Genomic DNA, 21404 nt, shown 5'->3' on the forward strand with positions numbered 1-21404 from the left:
CGGTCACTGCCGGGAAGGGAAAGGGGCTTCCGTCCCCCCAATCCCTCCCAGTGCCATGGGGAATCTTCCCTCTCCGGCGGGTGGCCCAGCCCAATGGATCCCTGGGACACGACCCCTCCCCAGACACAGACCCCCCTGACTGGACATTGCATGGCCCTTGTGCCCCTGGGGCGGGGCTCCAGAGCTGACTGGCCCCCGCCCCCAGCCCCAATAACACCTCACAATAGCCAGGCCCTCAGTTCCTAGGTGAGGAAATACAGTCACTGCAGGGAGCTGTTCATTCCTCCCAGGGGTCCGAAAGTGTCAGGAGGAGCCCAGCGTCCTGTGCCCGGCGCTGCACAGACACACAAGACGAGACAGTCTGACTCCCGCACCCGGAGCCCTAGGGCGAGTCACTCAGATCACTGGCAGCAGGGGTGTGTGTCTTTTATAAAGTGGGGACATGCAAATGAGGGTGACAGTTTCCTGTTTAAATCTGTGCCTCTCTTTGCTCAGGCTGCACCCGGAGACACAATCCGAAGCCCCTGGGTCTGTGCAGTGACCAGCCAGTCCCCTGAGAACTTTCCCCTCCAGCACCCGGGAAAATGGGATTTTTGATTCTTGTAATTTTCGCTCTAGCAGCTTTGGAAGGTATTTTCCTCCTCTGAATAACTGGCAGAGTGAGAAGAATATTGTGTTACCGCTGTTTTTATACCGATATTAATGGCCTGTCTTTATTCCCAGGTGTCCGGTCCCAGGTGCAGCTGGTGGAGTCCGGAGGGGATGTGAAAAAGCCCGGAGACTCTCTCCGCCTCTCCTGCAAAGCCTCCGGGTTCACGTTCAGCAGCTACTACATGAGCTGGGTCCGACAGGCTCCTGGCAAGGGACTGGAATGGATCGCTTTTATATATCCCGGTGGGGGTACTGCAATCTACCTTGATTCAGTGAAAGGCCGATTCACCATCTCCCGGGATAATCCCAAGAGTGAGCTGTATCTGCAAATGACCGGCCTGAAGCCCGAGGACACCGCCCGCTATTACTGTGCGAGAGACACAGTGACAGGAAACCGGTTTGTGATCATACAAAAACCCAGGCTGCGGAATCGCGGTTCTCCCGGCAGCCGCGCGGGGGCAGCAGTGACACACAAACCGCTCGGGGCTGGGACAGGAGACCCGGCACCCGGGTGAATGTAACACAAACTTGCCGGCAGTTTTAACCCTTTCGTTCCCGGGCAACGTATCTCCCCTTCCTGCCCAGAGCCCCGCTGGGCCTGCGGTGCAGAGATCCCTCGCTCCATCTGTGAAACCCAATCCGGAGTGAGTCCTGTTCTGAGTCGCTCTCCCCTCGCTGACCGGGCACGTTGGCTCTCCCGGGTTGATATGCTCATTAGTTCATTCACATGATCAGGCAGAAGGCCACTTCTTTCTGAACACAAAATTCTATTCAGTAATGAAAAAGAACCCTCAGCTGTAGCTGTTGTGACTGGGAGTAGCAAGAGATGAATTCCTATTTTTCATCCCAGAAAATATGGCATAAAGATCCGCTCAAGCCACTAGTGATGATAAAAAATAAGTTGAAGTCAAATCTTCATTCATTCGTCCTATGATCTTCCCACTCTATGTTCAAATTCTCTAGTCTATCCTGAGCACATGGCAGCCTCATTGCTGGTAGTGCCTCAGCTGGAGTAATTTTAAGACAACAGCCAAGGATCGCTCATGAGAAAGCCAGCGGGTTTTCCCAGGCTGGACTGATTTGAACTTCAGTCCCAGTGTATTTTCTATATTTTCTAAGATATTCAGTCTTTTTGGACTCTTGCTGAAAAAAGAATATAATGAAGACAATAAATTTATAGCTTTTTAAAATGTCTTTTGAAGAGTCTTCAGCTTGTACTAGTGCTACTTAGAGTAGATGGCTTCTGCGGTGTGTATAGGAGAGATTAGGGTTACACTTTTCTCTGAGCAAAGCTTGTACTCCACCATGTCATCCAGAAAAGTTTGCAGCTCCATCAAATGTGCAAGCAGCCATGTGTTTGGGGTCCAATTGACAAGCATTTAACTCTTCTAAGATGTGGGTTGCCACAGATGCAGCTGATGTATCTTCTATAACTTGAACATCTAGAAATGCATCTACTGGCCTACCCCTGACATCAAGTTAATGTACACAATAACTTAATACTTGATGCCCATTTGCATCGGTGCATTCATCAGCCATGTATGCAATTTTTTTGAATGTGTTGAGAGAGTTCTTCACTTTTTCAACTGTTGAATCTTTCACTGTTGAACCACATGCTTCTAGCCCAGGGTGGGCAAACGTTTTGGCCGAGGGCCACATTGGGGTTGCGAAACAGTATGGAGGGCTGGGTAGGGAAGGCTCTGCCTCCCCAAACAGCCTGCCCCCTGCCCCTTATCTGCCCCCTCCTACTTCCTGCTCCCTGACTGCCCCCCTCAGATACCCTACCCATCCACCCCCCCTGCTCCTTATCCCCTGACCATCCCCTCCCAGGACCCCTGTCTCTAACTGCCCTCCTGGACCCCCTGCCCCTAACCACTCCCCTGGAACCTCCCCATCCACACATCCCCCCCCCCCAGCCCCTTTCTGAATGTGGACTCAGGAGGAGCAGCGGCAGTCACACAGCTGGAGAGAGGCAGCGGTTTCCCTTTCAAAGCACCACTTCTCTCTGGTCGTCTGCGAGTCTGCCCGGTGCTCCTCCTGAGTCCTCCACCCACGTTCCCTGTGCTCCAACCACCCGCACTGCACGCCTGCTCCCCTGCCTCTGCAGGGGGGTGCACCAGTGCTGAGCTGCCCAAGAGCCCAGCTCTGGGGTCCCCTGTTGTTGGGGGGCCCCGTGCCAGGGCACCCTGTGTTCATTGGCAAATCTGCCCAGAGCCATGTCGCCCAGCTGGAGCCATCCACACTGCTGGCATGGCGAGCTGAGTTGTCTTTGGTCAGTGGAGAGGTGCTTTCACATGAGGTCACCTCCCAGTTGGAGGCCAAGAAGGCACTTTGTTCGTTCCTCCAGCTGCTCACTGTTTGGTCTGGCCACTGTTTTTCATTGTGCCACTGTTCACTCCATTGCTCTGTTGCCAATGGCCCTGCACCATCACCTTCTGCTGCCACCTGTCACTGTGACCTCGATGAGTTGGTCTCTTGAGGTTCCACCAGCTCTCAGTGATTTCAGCTGAGCTCTCAGTAGGGGAACCTCACTGCTAGTGCAGACTGGGCATCTCTTCCACAGAAACACTTTCCCACAATAGTTTTAAGCAGTGTGATAAACTCAGGACAGACAGCTGCAAGAGGAGTGGGGTAGAAATTAGTCTCAGAGGGTTAAAAGGCCCTCCTCTCTATCAACCTACGAGTGGTAACTACAGATCAATCCGGTTCAGCTGAGAAGGGGTTACCAGAGTATGAATTAGAATCAGCTGAGAGGGAGCTACCTGAGGTCAATTAGGATCAGCTGATTCCAACTAAGGGTTGCCTGAGACCTTTTTAAACCCTCCCCTGTTGGAGAAGAGGGAGGGAGAGAAAAGGAGTCTTGTTACCAGCAGGGTAGGAGCAGCAGGACAGCAACCCTCACCAGGCGAGGGGGCTGCATTCTCTCCCATAAGGGAGAAAACCAACCTAAAAAGGCTGGTGGAGAGAAGGAAAGGACTGCCTCTGTGCCACCAAGAGGGACTATTTTACCCAAGCCTGTCTCGCCAGGGCTAAAAGCAGTGGAAGCTGGGGAGACCGGGAAGGTGCCTTGCCAAAGCACTTAGACCTGATTAGCAGTGATTTCAGCTGTAGTAGTCACTAAACAGTGACAAACAAAAGATAGGTTTCAGAGTAGCAGCCGTGTTAGTCTGTATCCACAAAAAGAACAGGAGTGCTTGTGGCACCTGTGACGTTATTGATATAAATTGGGACCATATAGAACATGGGTTGCAACCAAGGTCCTGCAGTGGCACCAAATCTTAGATAAAGGGGGTCATCTAAGGTGTCTAAGACCAGATTATGGGTTGCTGGTTATAATTATGCTGTCTATATGTCTGTATCATTTGTAGTTAAAGTTATAAGTATTGGCTCTGTAATGTCTATAGTTTGTATTCTGCTCTGCCTCTGGGAAGTGTCCCAGACAAGCTGATGTTAGCCCGGCATAGCTGGATTGATGGCCCATTAAAGGGCCATCGGCTACACAATTGACCCATGGAGAGAAGGCAGACACGCCTTGTGACTCAGCAAAGTATGCAGGGACTGGCCCATGTGACTCTAGGCTCCATGTTGCTGTAAATTTCCACAGTGAAGACAAAGGGATTCTTACACCTGGAAAAGTCTATATAAGGCCAATGCCTCATCTCCATCTCGTCTTCAATCCTGCTTCTGATCTCTGGAGGGACTTTGCTACAAACTGAAGCTCTACACCAGGGACTGAGGACCCATCCCAGCGGGGGATGCATTCCAGAGACTTAAACTGAACCTGCAGTTTACTCCATCACTGCTGCAAGCCTGAACTAAGAACTTTGCCATTACTGTATGTAATTGATTCAATTTAACCAATTCTACCTCTCTTCTCTACCTTTTCCCCTTTGTAAATAAACCTTTAGATTTTAGATTCTAAAGGATTGGCAACAGCGTGATTTGTGGGTAAGATCTGATGTGTATATTGACCTGGGTCTTGGGTTTGGTCCTTTGGGATCGAGGGAACCTTTTTCTTTTATTGGGGTGTTGGTTTTCATAACCATTCATCCCCAGGACGAGTGCACTGGTGGTGATACTGGGAGACTGGAGTGTCTAAGGAAATTGCTTGTGTGACTTGTGGTTAGCCAGTGGGGTGAGACCAAAGTCCTTTTTGTCTGGCTGGTTTGGTTTGCCTTAGAGGTGGAAAAACCCCAGCCTAGGGCTGTAACTGCCCTGTTTGAGCAATTGGTCCTGATTTGGCACTCTCAGTTGGGTCCCGCCAGAACAGCTCCGTCACAGCACCTTAGAGACTAACAAATTTATTTGAGCATAAGCTTTCATGGGCTACAGCCCACTTCTTCGGATGCATGGAATGGAACATATATTGAGGAGATATATATACACACACAGAGAGCAGAACAAAAGACTATCTATGGAGCCTAATCAGCTCTGTCTTTAAACACTGGAGAGGGGCAGGTCAGATAGTACTTGTCAGGATGGGCTCTAGGCACCAGAAAAACAAGCAGGTGATTGGGGCAGCACATTTCCAGGAGCCGCATTCCGGCCAACAGCTTCAAAAATTCCAGCATCAAGCCCCAGCTCTCCTCGGGCAACGAAGTGCCACCAACTGCCTGGATGTGTCGGGCAGCGGCCCTCCGGGATACTGCTACAAAGTCTGCCTGACCCCGGAGTCTGCCAAGAGCCACTTCATGTTCCTAAAGCCCGAGTTCCCAGAGGAACAGCGAGAGCTGCCGAGATCTCACCAGGGTTGGGCAGGAAGCCCCGAGCGGCCAGTAACACTGTCAGTGCCACCAGCCAGGTAACCCTGTGCTGCAGTACAGCCGGTGGGGCTCAGTGAGGAGAGAGCGCCATGAAATACCCCCCAAGGGTTAGCCTGGCTTTCCCCTTCTTCTCTCCTGCCCCCGCCCCCTTGGAAACGAATCTGAGCCTGGAGAAATCCTTTCATTCAGGCACAACTTTTTAAAGATAATGACCGGATCCTTTGATCAAGTGGCAGCAGGGCCAGCTCCAGGCACCAGCTCGGCAAGCAGGTGCTTGGGGCACCAAGAGGAAGGGGCAGCACACCGGGCTCTTCGGAGGCGGGTGTCTCGGTCCCTCTCAGAGGGAAGGACCTGCCACAGAATTGCAGCCGAAGTGCCGATCGCAGCTTTTTTCCCCCTCCCATCCCTTGGGGGGGGGGGCAAAAACCCCGGAGCTGGCCCTGAGTGGCAGTGTCGGAATTTCAGTACATCAGAAGCAGGAAGCCTGCTAAATAACCAGTGGGGCCCCTGGATGATCAGAATACAAAAGGAGCGCTTAAAGATGATAAAGTCATTGCAGAGAAACTAAATGGATTCTTTGCTTCAGTCTTCACGGCTGAGGATGTTAGGGAGATTCCCAAACCTGAGCTGGCTTTTGTAGGTGACAAATCTGAGGAACTGTCACAGATTGAAGTGTCACTAGAGGAGGTTTTGGAATTAATTGATAAACTCAACATTAACAAGTCACCGGGACCAGATGGCATTCACCCAAGAGTTCTGAAAGAACTCAAATGTGAAGTTGCGGAACTATTAACTAAGGTTTGTAACCTGTCCTTTAAATCAGCTTCAGTAACCAATTACTGGAAGTTAGCTAATGTAACGCCAATATTTAAAAAGGGCTCTAGGGGTGATATCGGCAATTACAGAGCGGTAAGTCTAACGTCGGTACCGGGCAAATTAGTTTAAACAATAGTTAAGAATAAAATTGTCAGACACATAGAAAAACAAACTGTTGAGCAATAGTCAACATGGTTTCTGTAAAGGGAAATCGTGTCTTACTAATCTATTAGAGTTCTTTGAAGGGGTCAACAAACATGTGGACAAGGGGGATCTGGTGGACATAGTGTACTTAGATTTCCAGAAAGCCTTTGACAAGGTCCCTCACCAAAGGCTCTTACGTAAATTAAGCTGTCATGGGATAAAAGGAAAGGTCCTTTCATGGATCGAGAACTGGTTAAAGGACAGGGAACAAAGGGTAGGAATTAATGGTAAATTCTCAGAATGGAGAGGGGTAACTAGTGGTGTTCCCCAAGGGTCAGTCCTAGAACCAATCCTATTCAATTTATTCATAAATGATCTGGAGAAAGGGGTAAACAGTGAAGTGGCAAAGTTTGCAGATGATACTAAACTACTCAAGATAGTTAAGACCAAAGCAGATTGTGAAGAACTTCAAAAAGATCTCACAAAACTAAGTGATTGGGCAACAAAATGGCAAATGAAATTTAATGTGGATAAATGTAAAGTAATGCACGTTGGAAAAAATAACCCCAACTATACATACAACATGATGGGGGCTAATTTAGCTACAACGAGTCAGGAAAAAGATCTTGGAGTTATCGTGGATAGTTCTCTAAAGATGTCCACGCAGTGTGCAGAGGCGGTCAAAAAAGCAAACAGGATGTTAGGAATCATTAAAAAGGGGATAGAGAATAAGACTGAAAATATATTATTGCCCTTATATAAATCCATGGTACACCCACATATCGAATACTGTGTACAGATGTGGTCTCCTCACCTCAAAAAAGATATTCTAGCACTAGAAAAGGTTCAGAAAAGGGCAACTACAATGATTAGGGGTTTAGAGAGGGTCCCATATGAGGAAAGATTAAAGAGGCTAGGACTCTTCAGCTTGGAAAAGAGAAGACTAAGGGGGGACATGATAGAGGTATATAAAATGATGAGTGATGTTGAGAAAGTGGATAAGGAAAAGTTATTTACTTATTCCCATAATACAAGAACTAGGGGTCACCAAATGAAATTAATAGGCAGCAGGTTTAAAACAAATAAAAGGAAGTTCTTCTTCATGCAGCGCACAGTCAACTTGTGGAACTCCTTACCTGAGGAGGTTGTGAAGGCTAGGACTATAACAATGTTTAAAAGGGGACTGGATAAATTCATGGTGGCTAAATCCATAAATGGCTATTAGCCAGGTTGGGTAAGAATGGTGTCCCTAGCCTCTGTTCGTCAGAGGATGGAGATGGATGGCAGGAGAGAGATCACTTGATCATTGCCTGTTAGGTTCACTCCCTCAGGGGCACCTGGCATTGGCCACTGTTGGTAGACAGATACTGGGCTAGATGGACCTTAGGTCTGACCCGGTACTGCCTTTCTTATGTTCTTATGTTAATTAGCACCCGTCGGACAGCGGGCAATTCTCCAGCGCTCCTTGTCCGTGTCAGTTAATGATTTGGGGAACGTCGGGCTCATTTTAAACGAGCGCAAGGAGCAGAGCGCTCAGAAGCAGCAGCCCAGCTCCTAGTAAGACTGAAATCCGGAGCGTGCCCAGGAAAGCCAGGGGCTGTCTCAGGAGATAACTGTCCCCATTGGAGGCTCTCGCTCAGCCTCCGATCGCGGCTGCACAACCCCGGAGCCTCCCTTCAAGAGACCCAGGCGTGACACCGGGGCCGCAAAGCATGCGGGGATTTAAGCCTTTTGAAATGCCCCTCTCTGGTCTGTATTCCCCCCCCCCCGCACGTATCACAGGGGCACGAGTTACTCAGGCTCTTTGGTGGCCCAGGAAGATTCAGGTGCAGTCGTTGCTCAATGCTGCATCAGTACCGCACCCAGTCAAACAAATCAAAACAACAACATTGCAAAGTGCAAACGTATAAAAGCCACACACACAAGGGGCTGGGTGGGAGCGGCTATTTTTTTTTCTTGAGGCAGCAAAAAACCTAGAGCCGGCCCTGCTCCCAGGGGTCCGAAAGTGTCAGGAGGTGCCCAGCTCCCTGTGCCCGGCGCTGCACAGACACACAGGATGGGACAGTCTGACTCCCGCACCCGGAGCCCTAGTGCGAGTCACTCAGATCCCTGGCAGCAGGAGTGTGTGTCTCTTATAAAGCGGGGACATGCAAATGAGGGACACAGTTTCCTGTTTAAATCTGTGCCTCTCTCTGCCCAGGCTGCACCCGGAGACACAATCCGCAGCCCCTGGGTCTGTGCAGTGACCAGCCAGTCCCTGAGAACTTTCCCCTCCAGCACCAGGGAAAATGGGATTTTTGCTCCTTGTAATTTTCGTTGTAGCCGCTTTGGAAGGTATTTTCGTCCTCTGAGTCACTGGCAGCGTTAGAAGAATATTGTTTTACCGCTGTTTTTATACCGATAATAATGGCCTGTCTTTATTGTCAGGTGCCCGGTCCCAGGTGCAGCTGGTGGAGTCCGGAGGGGATGTGAAAAAGCCGGAGACTCTCTCCGCCTCTCCTGCAAAGCCTCCGGGTTCACCTTCAGCAGCTACAGTATGAGCTGGGTCCGACAGGCTCCTGGCAAGGGACTAGAATGGGTCGCTTTTATAAGGTACGATGGGAGTGATATATATTACCCTGATTCAGTGAAAGGCCGATTCACCATCTCCAGGGATAATCCCAAGAGTGAGCTGTATCTGCAAATGACCGGCCTGAAGCCCGAGGACACCGCCCGCTATTACTGTGCGGGAGACACAGTGACACGAAACCGGTTTGTGATCATACAAAAACCCAGGCTGCGGAACCGCCCTTCTCCCGGCAGCCGCGCGGGGGCAGCAGTGACACACACACCGCTCGGGGCTGGGACATGAGACCCGGCACCCGGGTGAATGTAACACAAACCTCCCGGCAGTTTTAACCCTTCCGTTCCCGGGCAATGTGTCTCCCCTTCCTGCCCACAGCCCCGCTGGGTGTAGAGATCCCTCGCTCCATCTGTGAACCCCAATCCGGAGTGAGTCCTGTTCTGAGTCGCTCTCCCCTCGGAGCCCTGGCTCGTTGGCTCCCCCGGGGCCCGTCTCGGTGTTAGACTCACAGGGCAGCGTCTGTCAGTGTAAACGAGGCAAGCACATTGGGGTTCGCATCAGACCCAATGGATGGAGCGAATTGCTCCTGGGGCCAAATCCTCCGCTGGTGTAAAGTCACCGCAGCTGCTTCCGCTAGACTCGAGTTTCTCCGGATTTACACCAGGGAGGCTCTGGCCCTTTCAGCAAACTGGGACGTTTAGCGCAGTAACGCAGCGGAAGGTGATTAGTTCATTATAACCCGTGTGGGGTCCCTCACTGCGGCGTCTCGGCCCTTCACACGCGGTTATCGCCTTTCTCCCCACAGCGCCGCCGGGAGGCCGGGAACTATCCCAGCCCCTGGGTCAGAGCGGGGAGACTGAGGCAGGGAGAGCTGGAGGCTGGATATGGAAATGGGCCATTCAGAGTCCGGTCGGGGCTGTGGGCAGAGATCACCCGGCGCCTGAACAAACTCCACTCCGCTGAGCCTGGGGATGTGGCACCGCCGGGACTTTCCCAAGCGGCTTGTGGATTGTTTTCACCCCACGGACACTGGGAAATCACCGCCCATTTAACTTAATTTTACTTCTCCCTTAGGTAAAAGCACAGACACGATCCCCCAGCCCAGGCACTTCACAACGCAGAGTGAGGGGTCCTGTGAGTTCTCTTCTTCAAGACTAATGCAAAGGGTAGAAGCTTGTGTCTTATAAGGAAGGGAGTATGCAAACAGGTTGAGAAGTTTCTTGTTCAAATCTGTTCCTCTCTCCGCCCAGGCAGCACCCAGAGACACAGTTCGCAGTCCCCTGGGTCTGAGCAGTGACCAGGGCCGGCTCTAGACACCAGCCTTCCAAGCAGGTGCTTGGGGCAGCAATTTCTAAGGGGCAGCACTCTGCCCCCCATTTTTATTTTTATTTTTTTGCTTGGGACGGCATTGCCGGGAGCCGTGCCTGGCGCCGCCTCTCGCCGGAGCCGGGATCCGCGCCACCTGCCCAGCCCAGCGGCGCCCTGCACAGCCCACTCTGGAAGGGAAACGCCGCGCCGCCCTGGGGAGACTCGGAGAGGCATTGGCAGCAGGACCCCTTCTCCCTCCCTGCCTCCGGACCCCGCCTCCCTCCCTCCCAGGCTCCTCACACATTCCGGGAGCCCCTTTCACCACCGCGGCCAGAGGGGATCCCACAGTGTGCGAGGAGCTGGGGAGGGAGGGAGGGAGGGAGGGAGGTTGTGTCCCCTGTAGCCGAGCCCGGGCTGCGGCGGCAGCGAGAAGGGCTCCCAGAGTCAGGGCTGCCCAGGGGGGAGCAAGTGGGGTAATTTTCCCCAGGCCCCGGGCCCCATAGGGGTCCCCAGGAGTGTGTCGGAGGCTCCTTCTGCCTCCCTCTTCTCCCATCCCCCGGTGTCTCCGCTGATAAGGGGGCGGGGCTGCGAGCTGCAGCCGAGCGCTGGGAACTCAGGCCCCAGTTGGAGACACCACGCCGCTGCAGGGGGTAAGCGGCATGGTAAGGGGCTGGGGCGGCACCCCCCTGACCCCATCCCCCCAAGCCTTGACCCCCAGCTCCGAGCCCAGCTCCTCTGAACCGGGCACCCCCTGGCCCCATCCCCCACAGCCCCTGACTCCCAGCCCCTGTGATCCAGACACCCCCCAACCCCATCTCCCCACAGTCCTCCTGAGCCCAGCCCCTGTGAGCCGGGCACCCCCAACCCAGAGCCCAGCTCCCCACCCAGCCCTGGGCAACAGCAGCACCACCCCCAGGCAGCGACAGCCCATTGGCACCAACCGTCACCATCACCCAGCAACAGCCCATTATGTAATTGCAAATGTAGACAGACCAGTAAAGCAGTTCATGTTTTTAAATAATGTATTTGGTGTATTTTCAAATTATTACAAATTAATTTTTGAATGTATTTCACTGCTTACTTTTTACATTTCCAAATACATGTTACTATTGTATTGCCACTTTTTTTATGGACGGGGCCTCCGAAATTGCTTTGCCCCAGGCCCCCTGAATCCCCTGGGTGGCCCTGCCCAGATTGTGTGAGGATCTGGGGAGGGAGGGAAGCGGGGTCCCCTGGAGCCGAGGGGCTGTGTGTGTGAGGAGGTGAGCGGCCGGCTGGGCTCGTCAGTGCTGAGCCCGTAGCCCCGCAGCCAGAGATCCTCGCCTTCCCGCCCGCCGGGGCTGGACCAGGGCTCGGCAGCCATGTGCTGGTAGCGGATCCCAAGTTTTGGAGGGAGCCCAGTGCTGGAGCAGCAGAAGGTGCGGGTGGGGGGGCACTGGTGGGCGTGGGGGAGCTCAGGGCTGGGGGGGGTGCAGCCAAAAAATTTTTTGCTTGGGGCAGCAAAAAACCTAGAGCTGGCCCTGGCAGTGATGGCCCGGCCAATCCTCCTGAGAAACTTCCCCTCCAGCAGCAGGGAAACTGAGACTTTGGCTCCATTTGGTTTTCATTCTATAATGATTCAACCTGTAACACTAGTCTACAATTTTTGAGAATTCGTCTGCTTCAGAGATAAAATGTGCTATTTATTATGTATTTTGATGTGCTGAATTCAACTATGACAATTAAAACAACGGATTGGCTACTGTTTCTAAGATATTTAAGTTTTTACATTTTATATCTATGTATATTGATAGTAGAGTTTTAATCATAAATTGTAAGCCTAGGTCTTTTCATGTGGTTATGGTTGCTTTACATGATAATATTTCACCTGTCCTGTTTATGTCACACTTTAAAAATCAGCAAAAGGGTTATCTAACTAAAATTTATTATGAATCAAAAGGCAAAAAACTATTATGTACTGTGGCAAAGTTCCTCCTCTCCTCCAGAAAGTCCTGCACTTACTGGCGGATTTCTTCCCCTCAGTGGTTTTCCCCTTGGATGAAACCCATAGTCTGGATCAACTACTCCTATGTCTGATTAGGAGTAGCGGGGCTAGGGGGGAACCCGGGCCCGCCCTCTACTCCGGGTTCCAGCCCAGGGCCTTGTGAATTGCAGCAGTCTCTATAGTGCTACTTGTAACCGCTGCTTGACCGCTACAGCTCCCTGGGCTACTTCCCCATAGCCTCCTTCAAACACCTTCTTTATCCTCACCACAGGATCGTCCTGGTGTCTGATACTGCTTGATTGTATGGTGTTTTCCTCAATCCTCCAGTAGTACCCCCTCTCAGTTCTTAGTTCCTTGTGTCTCTTGCTCGCAGCTCCTCATGCACAATTCTTTCCTCTGGCTCCTCCTCCCTAGACTGGAGTGAGCTCCCCTTTTTATACCAGGTGCCTTGATTAGCCTGTTCTGATTGGCTGCAGGTGCTCCAATCAATGTAGCTCTCTCCGGTGCCTTCTAGAAAGTTCTTAATTGGCCCCAGGTGCCTTGATTAGCCTGGAGCAACTGCCATTTTGGTTCCCATGGTACTAGGGATTTGCTTAGCCTGGAGCTAACATACCTGCTCCTCAGTACTTTCCTGTAGCCATCCGGCCTTGCTCCATCACAGTACATAGTTTAGTCCTATTCAGTGTCTACTCGGCGCTTCTTGGCTTGTCTCTTGTATTCATTAAATGGAGCATCTCTTGCCACTGTCCAGCAATAGTCTGCAAGCACTGATGGGCTCTATTTGCCCTGATAGCATTTCTCCATTGTTGCAATGTCCTGGTGAAATTGCTTGCCGTGCTTGTCGCTCATTGCTCCGCAGTTCGGTGGAAAAAAATCTAGATGAGAGTGCAAAAAATGTGTCTTTAGTGACATGTTGCAATCAAGGCTTTTGTATGCCTTGAGGAGGTTTTCCACCAACAACCTGTTGGTCATATCTGCCTTGTTGTTTCCGAGAAAATTTATTGCCACTAACTGGAAGGCTTTCCATGCCGTCTTTTCCTTGCCACGCATGGTCAAATGCATCATCTTGAAGAAGTTCACGAATCTGAGGACCAACAAAGACACCTTCCTTTATCTTAGCTTCACTTAACCTTGGAAATTTTCCACAGAGGTACTTGAAAGCTGCTTGTGTTTTGTCAATGGCCTTGACAAAGTTCTTCATCAGACCCAGCTTGATGTGTAAGGGTGGTAACAAAAACTTCCTTGATTCAACAAGTGGTGGATGCTGAACACTTTTCCTCCCAGGCTCCAATGACTGTTGGAGTGGCCAATCTTTCTTGATGTAGTGGGAATCTCTTGCACGACTATCCCATTCACAGAAAAGACAGCAGTACTTTGTGTATCCAGTCTGCAGACCAAGCAAGAGAGCAACAACCTTCAAATCACCACAAAGCTGCCACAGATGTTGGTCATAGTTTATGCACCTCAAAAGTTGTTTCATGTTGTCATAGGTTTCCTTCATATGGACTGCATGACCAACTGGAATTGATGGCAAAAAATTGCCATTATTCAGTAAAACAGCTTTAAGACTCGTCTTCGATGAATCAGTGAACAGTCTCCACTCATCTGGATCGTGAATGAGGTTGAGGGCTGCCATCACACCATCGATGTTGTTGCAGGCTACAAGATCACCTTCCATGAAGAAGAATGGGACAAGATCCTTTTGACAGTCACGGAACATGGAAACCCTAACATCACCTGCCAGGAGATTCCACTGCTGTAGTCTGGAGCCCAACAGCTCTGCCTTACTCTTGGGTAGTTCCAAATGCCTGACAAGGTCATTCAGTTCACCTTGTGTTATAAGGTGTGGTTCAGAGGAGGAGGATGGGAGAAAATGTGGGTCCTGTGACATTGATGGTTCAGGACCAGAAGTTTCATCCTCTTCCTCATCTGACTCAAGTGAGAATGATTCTGGTGCATCAGGAACCGGCAGTCCTTCTCCGTGGGGTACTGGGCGTATAGCTGATGGAATGTTTGGATAATGCACAGTCCACTTTTTCTTCTTTGACACACCTTTCCCAACTGGGGCACCATGCAGAAGTAACAATTGCTGGTATGATCTGTTGGCTCTCTCCACATCATTGGCACTGCAAAAGGCATAGATTTCCTTTTCCTGTTCAACCACTGGCAAAGATTTGTTGCACAAGTGTTGCAGCATATGTGTGGGGCCCACCTCTTGTCCTGATCTCCAATTTTGCAGCCAAAATAAAGGTGATAGGCTTTCTTAACCATAGTGGTTAGACTGCGCTTTTGTGATGCAAAAGTCACTTCACCACAAACATAGCAGAAGTTATCTGCACTGTTCACACAAGTACGAGGCATCTCTGCTCACTTTGGCTAAACAGAAATGTGTCCCTTTGCAAAATCAAACACTGACAAATACGAGAGCACGACACTGTATGATTTCTAGAGCTGATACAGGGCAATTTGTTCAGCAGAGTGATGTAAGCTTCGTTATGATTGCATCATCCATGACTTCTAGGAATAACATGATGCAATTCATATCATGTATGAGGCAATACCAGCTTCAGATTGCATCCTTCATTGTTTTGCCTAAAAAGCAAGTACTGTCCAGAGCCATTCATAGATTTATTCATAGATCCAGTCAAAGATGTATTTTAGTCATTTCTGGTTTAAATTGAGATCCTTTCCCTTTATATCTCACTTATCCTCCGCCATTCCCAAGTCAAGGGTCGTATATATTGACCCAATAGCATATCTTGAAAACTAGAGCCAATCAACAATTTTAAGCATCATTTTTGTTCTCAGTGACCCAGAATTAGTAAAGTTGGACTACATTTATTTCAGAAGCATTTTGGCTGTAGAGCAGTGTAATTGCTCCACTTCACGCACTGCCATGGTAAGAGCTATTCTCACCCCTTTTTCTACTCCAAACACAGAAACAAACAAAAAGACCCACAAACACAGAGGAACATCTAAAAATGTACATGAAGACTTAGAATCAAAGAACTGGAAGGGACCTCAAGAGGCCATCAAGTCCAGTCACCTGCACTCATGGCAGGACCAGCACCATCTAGACCAGGGGGTCCCCAACGCAGTGCCCATGGCGGCATCTAAATGTGCCAGCGTCCTGGCTGGCGGTCAAGCATCCGACTAAATGCTGCTGAATTTCTCCAGCATTTCAGCAGTGATGCCTCTCGATGATGCTGCTTGCCGCCAACAAGCAACATCATTGAGAGGCGTCACCACCGAAATGCCGCAGAAATTCGGCGGCATTTTTCAAGATGCTCAACCGCCACCATGGTCCTTCATCTGGTGTGTGACAGACAAAAAGGTTGGGGACCACTGATCTAGATCAAGTGCTGTCATCCAGAGGTGTCACCACCAAAATGCCGCCGAATTTCAGCGGTATTTCGGCGGGTGCTCAACCACCGTCTAGGATGCAGGCACATTTAGATGCCCCTGTGGGCACCATGGTGCATGCGGGCAACGCGTTGGGGACCCCTGTAATAAATCAATCCCTGATAGATCAATCCCGACCTGCTAATCCAGCAGGTAGTGAAGACCTGCCCTGAGAGGGAAAGCCACTGGTCTGTCTCAGGAATGTTATGCCATTGTGTACGCTCTGGAGAAGTTATGCCCATACATCTGGGGACACAGATTCCACCTGCAGACTGACCATGCTGAGCTAAAGTGGCTTCACACAGTCAAAGAGACTAAGTGTATGTCTATACAACTCGCCAGATCGGCGGGTAGTGTTAGATATATCAGGGATCAATTTATTGCATCTCATCTACATGCGATAAAGGGATCCAGTAATTGATGCCAGGGCTGCCTAGAGGATTCCGGGGGCCTGGGGAAAATCAATTTCATGGGCCCCTTCCATAAAAAAAAGTTGCAATAATATAGACTAGTATATACTCATGGGAGCCCCTGTGGGGTCTCGGGCAAATAGCCCCACTTGCCCCCCCCCCGGGAAAAATAAACATTTAAAAAGGTATCACTGGTTCTCAGCATCAGCTAGTGCTGAAAGGCACCAAAGCTCATTAAAAGGGTTGGACAAATATTTTCCGTCAAAACTTTTTTTGGATTGAAAACTCGAGGTTTTTAAAAAGCAGAAAAAAATCATGGACAATGTCTGCTTTCCTTCAAAATGTGTTGTGAAATTAGTCTGGACATGGTTTGGGGTTTCAGAAGTGTGTGGCCCAATATTTGCTACTTGCTGTGTTTGTTTGTTTAAAGAAACAATAAAAAAATTCTGCTTAAAAAAAATCCAAAACTTTTGAACCACCTCAGCTTGTGACCAAACGCCTAAGCCCATCCAGTCAGAGATTTTCCCAGGTTTCTGAAACTCTGCTGGCTTCCTTGATTCATACCTGTCTCCATAACTTTGGGTTCATTTAGCTTAGAACATAAGAACATAAGAATGGCCATACTGGGTCAGACCAAAGGTCCATCCAGCTCAGTATCCTGTCTACCAACAGTGGCCAATGCCAAGTGCCCCAGAGGGAGTGAACCTAACAGGTAATGATCAAGTGATCTCTCTCCTGCCATCCATCTCCACTCTCTGAGAAACAGAGCCTAGGGACACCATTCCTTACCCATCCTGGCTAATAGCCATTAATAGACTTAATCTCCATGCATTTACCTGTTTCCTAGAGACTGGCTCCATGTGGTCCCTCACAAACTGGAGACGGTTACTGTGTGTTTGTCTTTCATATAACTTATGTACATACTCCACAAACTGAGCATTTGAGCTTGTTCCACAATCTGGGATGAGCCTATGTTGTGAAACTGAAATGCTCAAAATAGCACAAGTATGTGAATGGACACAGGGTGCTAAAATTAAATTAACCCAGGGGTTCTCAAACTGGCAGTTGGGATCCCTCAAGGGGTCACGAGGTTATTACTGGGGGTCGCGAGCTGTCAGCCTCCACCTCAAACCCCGTTTTGTCTCCAGCATTTATAATAATGTTAAATATATTAAAAAGTATTTTAATTTATAAAGGGGGGAGAGTCACACTCAGAGGTTTACTATGTGAAAGGGGTCACCAGTACAAAAGTTTGAGAACCACGGAATTAACCTCCTGGAGCCTCGGGGAAAGCAGGGGAGGGGGGTCTCCCTTGGTAGGGTTGGGAAGGAGGTAGGTGGTGTAGGATATTGCTCTTCTTGTGTGATCCCTCCTCCATGGCTCTCTTGGCTCTATCACTGTTAATCTAAAGTGGCTAATTTTCAAGGAGCTACCCTCCCCTGACATGAATCTCTCTATGGCACTGAAATTAAATGTAGACTATAATTTGGCATTTGAGAAGTGAAAGGGATGGTAGCCCTAAGGGAAAAGCTAACAGCTTGGTGCTTTGTGTTAAATAGCTGTCTGAAAGCCTCAAACTGCTCAATGAGTCTTAGGGTAGGGAAGGCTGTGCCTCCCAAACAGCCTGGCCCTGCCCCCTATCTGCCCCCCACCCACTTCCTGCCCCCCGACTGCCCCCCTCAGAATCTCTGACCCATCCTGCTCCTTGTCCCCTGACCGCCCACCCAAGACCCTCCCCAAACACCCCCAGGACCCCACCCTCATGTACCCCCTGCTCCCTGTCCCCTGACTGCCCCAACCCCATCCACCCCCCCGCTCCTGCTGAGTCCTGACAGACCATCTAAATGCCCACAATCCCACCCCATTCCCCATCCCCTGATCGCCCCTGAACCTATGCCCATTCCCTGTCCCTTGACTGTCCCCTACCCCTTATCCAACCCCCCCAGCTCCGGCCCCCTTATCATGCCATTTACCCCCACCTCCCCTCTCTTCTGGAACCTCAGCGTGCGGCGTCCAGGAGCGACCCTGGACAGCGCTGCAGCGGTGTGGCTCCAGCGGGACCTGAGCTTCGGCAGCAGCTCACAGGCCCAGCCCCTTACCACGTGGCTCTGAGCCGGAGGAGCTCAGGCCCCACCCAAGCCTCGCTGCTTTAGCTCTGTCCAGGGCCGCTCCTGGTGCGCTGAGGCGCCGGGGAATGGGTGGCGGGGGGGGAGGATCCTCCGACATTCTCCTGGGGGCTGCTGCGGGGCCTGCGGAAAATTCCCCCCCCCCCCCCCGTGGCCCTGTCACCGTCACCACTTCCTCTCAGATCTCAAAGCGCTTTGCAGGGAGGTCAGCACCATTATCCAGGCGACTGGTTGCTCATTGATTCATGGATTCCAAGGCCAGAATGGACCATTTGAACATCTAATCGAACCTCCACAGGCCAGAGAACTTCCCCGAAAATAATCTCTCAGGCAGATCTCCCAGGGAAAAAACGTGTAGTCTTGGTTAAAAAATGGTCAGCGATGGTGAACACACCAGGATCATTGGTAAGTCGGTGCAATGGCCAATTATTCTCATTTAGATATTTGCACCCTATTTCCAATCTGAATGTGTCAAGCTTCAACCTCCAGCCTTTGATTCCTGCTATATCTTTTGTCTGTCAGATTAAAGAGCCCCGGATTCAATATTTGCTCTCCATGTAGGAGCTGATCCGATGTCAATGGTAGTCAAAGCCATGCTCCTCCTCAGTTCAGGAAGGTTTGCGTCCGAAAGTTACACAAATTCTTCGCCCACCCCTCGGAATCGGAGGATAAGAAATTTGATCATTCAGGGAAGGAGTTTGTGTGTCTTATAAGGAGCGGGATATGCAAATAGGGGTGACACTTCCTGTTTAAATCTCTCTCTCTCTGCCCAGGCTGCACCCAGAGAGACAATCCGCAGCCCCTGGGTCTGTGCAGTTATCAGCTAATCCCCTCAGAGCCTTTCCCTCCAACTCCAGGGAAAATGAGACTTCAGCACCATTTACTGTTCATTGTAGCAGCTCTGGAAGGTATCTTCTCCCCTGGAAAGCATTGGCGGGGCAAGGGAGCAGTCTATTATCGTTATTACTATTGATATGATTTATAATATCTTTCTATTCCCAGGTGCCCGGTCGCAGATCCAGCCCCTGGACCCCCAAGTTTATGTGAAAAAGCCCAGAGACTCCCTCCGCCTTTCCTGAAAACCCACCGGGTTCACCCTCAGCAGCTACTGGATGAGCTGGGTTCTCCAGGCCCCTGGGACGGGACTGGAGTGGATCGGGGGAAATACACCCAACTTCAACTACCATCAACTACGCCCAGCCCTTCAAGGGACGCTTCAGCATCTCCAGGGACAACCCCAACAACCTGCTGTATCTGCAAATGACTGGCCTGAAGCCCGAGGGCACCGCCCGGTATCACTGGGCTAGGCACACAGTGAGCAGATTAAAGCTATTAAACACGGAACAAAAACCGAGCTGAAATAGTACAACTTTACCAACATGCTGCAGAGGGCAGCAGTGAACTACAATTAAATGCCGATTTATTAAATCGTTTAAGGCATTAGTATTAAAGAGCGTGTTTGTGTTCATATCAGCAGGTAAATATTTAGGGATTTCTATGTGTTTTAGTGATATGAGACAAACATTCTTTCAGATCTTGAATAGCCACTGGCATTACCGAGAATTAAGTGTGAAGTTAAATCCATGGTACTACGAATTGTACCATGGTACCACTACAACTGGAAGTGGTGTCCTGCACAGAGATGGAGTTACGCAAATGCCAAGTGCTATCCTGAATCAAGGCTTAAGAAATTATTCTAGGGTCTAGACGAAATCACGAATTAACTTGCATCCTTGAAAATCATTCCCCGACCTTCTATCTCCTTAAACTGTTTGGAATATCCCAGCCCCAGACTGCTGTGGGATTTTACACAGCAATCTTTGTAAGAGATTGCTCACTCTGAAATGTTGCTGAGCTGTGCCTCTGAGCACACTGGATCTCTCCTGAGAAACAACAGGTCCTCCACCCATTAGAGAGTTTGCTCCCGATTTTCAAAGGAACCCAACGTTGTGAGGTTTCAAACTCCCATGGGATTTGAGAAGTTACATTGTTTAAGCTAAAATCCTCTAAAAACTCCCCCCCTGTATCAGAATGCATCAACACAGGGGCAGGGCTCAGCTTCTAATCTAAGGTCTATGTATTACTGTTAATTTTTATTATTTTATCCAGTGTTCCCATTGAGACTTTCATTTACCTTATTGACATTTTTATCTGTATTATTGCCTATATACAGTGGGTGTTGAAAATAATATTGACACTGATACTAAGAAGGAGAAGAGTGAAATAACTTCTGTGCAACAGATTTTTTTACAATTAACCCCACTCAAAGCAACGGGAGTTCTCTGTCACTTACAGTTACACACACATACAAATACCTCATTCATTCATTCATTCATGCCCGTCACCCCAACCGGGGTATGGGCTGCCAACAACAGATCTCCATAGTCTTCTATCCTGGGCCATTCGCTCTAGCTGGTTCCAGGTATAGCCCATTTTTTTGCTATCAACCTGAAGGTCGCGTCGCCAGGTATTTCTTGGGCGGCCTCTTTTCCGCTTGCCTTGGGGGTTCCACTGCAGTGCCTGTCTGGTGATGTTGGTTGGCTGCTTGCGTAGTGTATGTCCTATCCAGCCCCACCTTCTCCTTCTAATTTCTTCCTCTGCTGGGAGTTGATGGGTCCTCTCCAAGAGGTGGATGTTACTGATGGTGTCTGGCCAGCGGATCTGGAGAATCCTTCTGAGGCAGCTATTAATGAAGGTCTGGATCTTCCTGGTGGTTGTTTTGGTTGTCCTCCAGGTTTCAGCTCCATACAGTAAGACTGATTTCACGTTGGAGTTGAACAGTCGAATCTTTATTGCCAAAGACAGCTCTCTGGAGCTCCAGATGTTCTTGAGCTGTAAGAAGGCTGCTCTTGCCTTACCAATCCTTACTTTGATGTCTGTGTCTGTGCCACCCTGCTGGTCAATGATGCTACCTAGGTAGGTGAAGGACTGCACTTCTTCCAGGGGGCTTCCATTCAGTGTGACTGGGTCGTTGCTGATGGAATTGATCCTAAGGATCTTGGTCTTGTCCTTGTGGATGTTGAGGCCAACCTGTGATGACGTGGCTGCCACTACGTTGGTCTTCTCTTGCATCTGCTGTTTACTGTGCGAAAGGAGTGCAAGGTCGTCGGCAAAGTCCAGGTCATCAAGCTGGGTCCACAATGACCATTGGATTCCATTCCTACGCTTGTAAGTGGATGTCTTCATAATCCAATCGATGACGAGAAGAAAGAGAAGTGGTGACAACAAGCATCCTTG

The 21404-nt window shown here is 49.9% G+C and overlaps 1 gene segment (V, D, J or C); it reads left to right on the plus strand.

Annotated features, from left to right (window-relative positions):
* The first annotated feature begins 508 nt into the window (after positions 1-508).
* The window catches only part of LOC120380807, a 35724-nt gene continuing 14828 nt past the window's right edge, over positions 509-21404 (plus strand). The window contains 1 exon segment of the V gene segment in view: positions 509-630. Coding sequence covers positions 585-630 — 46 coding nt within the window.

The sequence above is a fragment of the Mauremys reevesii genome, linkage group 13 (genome assembly GCF_016161935.1).
Source record: "Mauremys reevesii isolate NIE-2019 linkage group 13, ASM1616193v1, whole genome shotgun sequence".
NCBI classification, from domain to species: domain Eukaryota; kingdom Metazoa; phylum Chordata; order Testudines; family Geoemydidae; genus Mauremys; species Mauremys reevesii.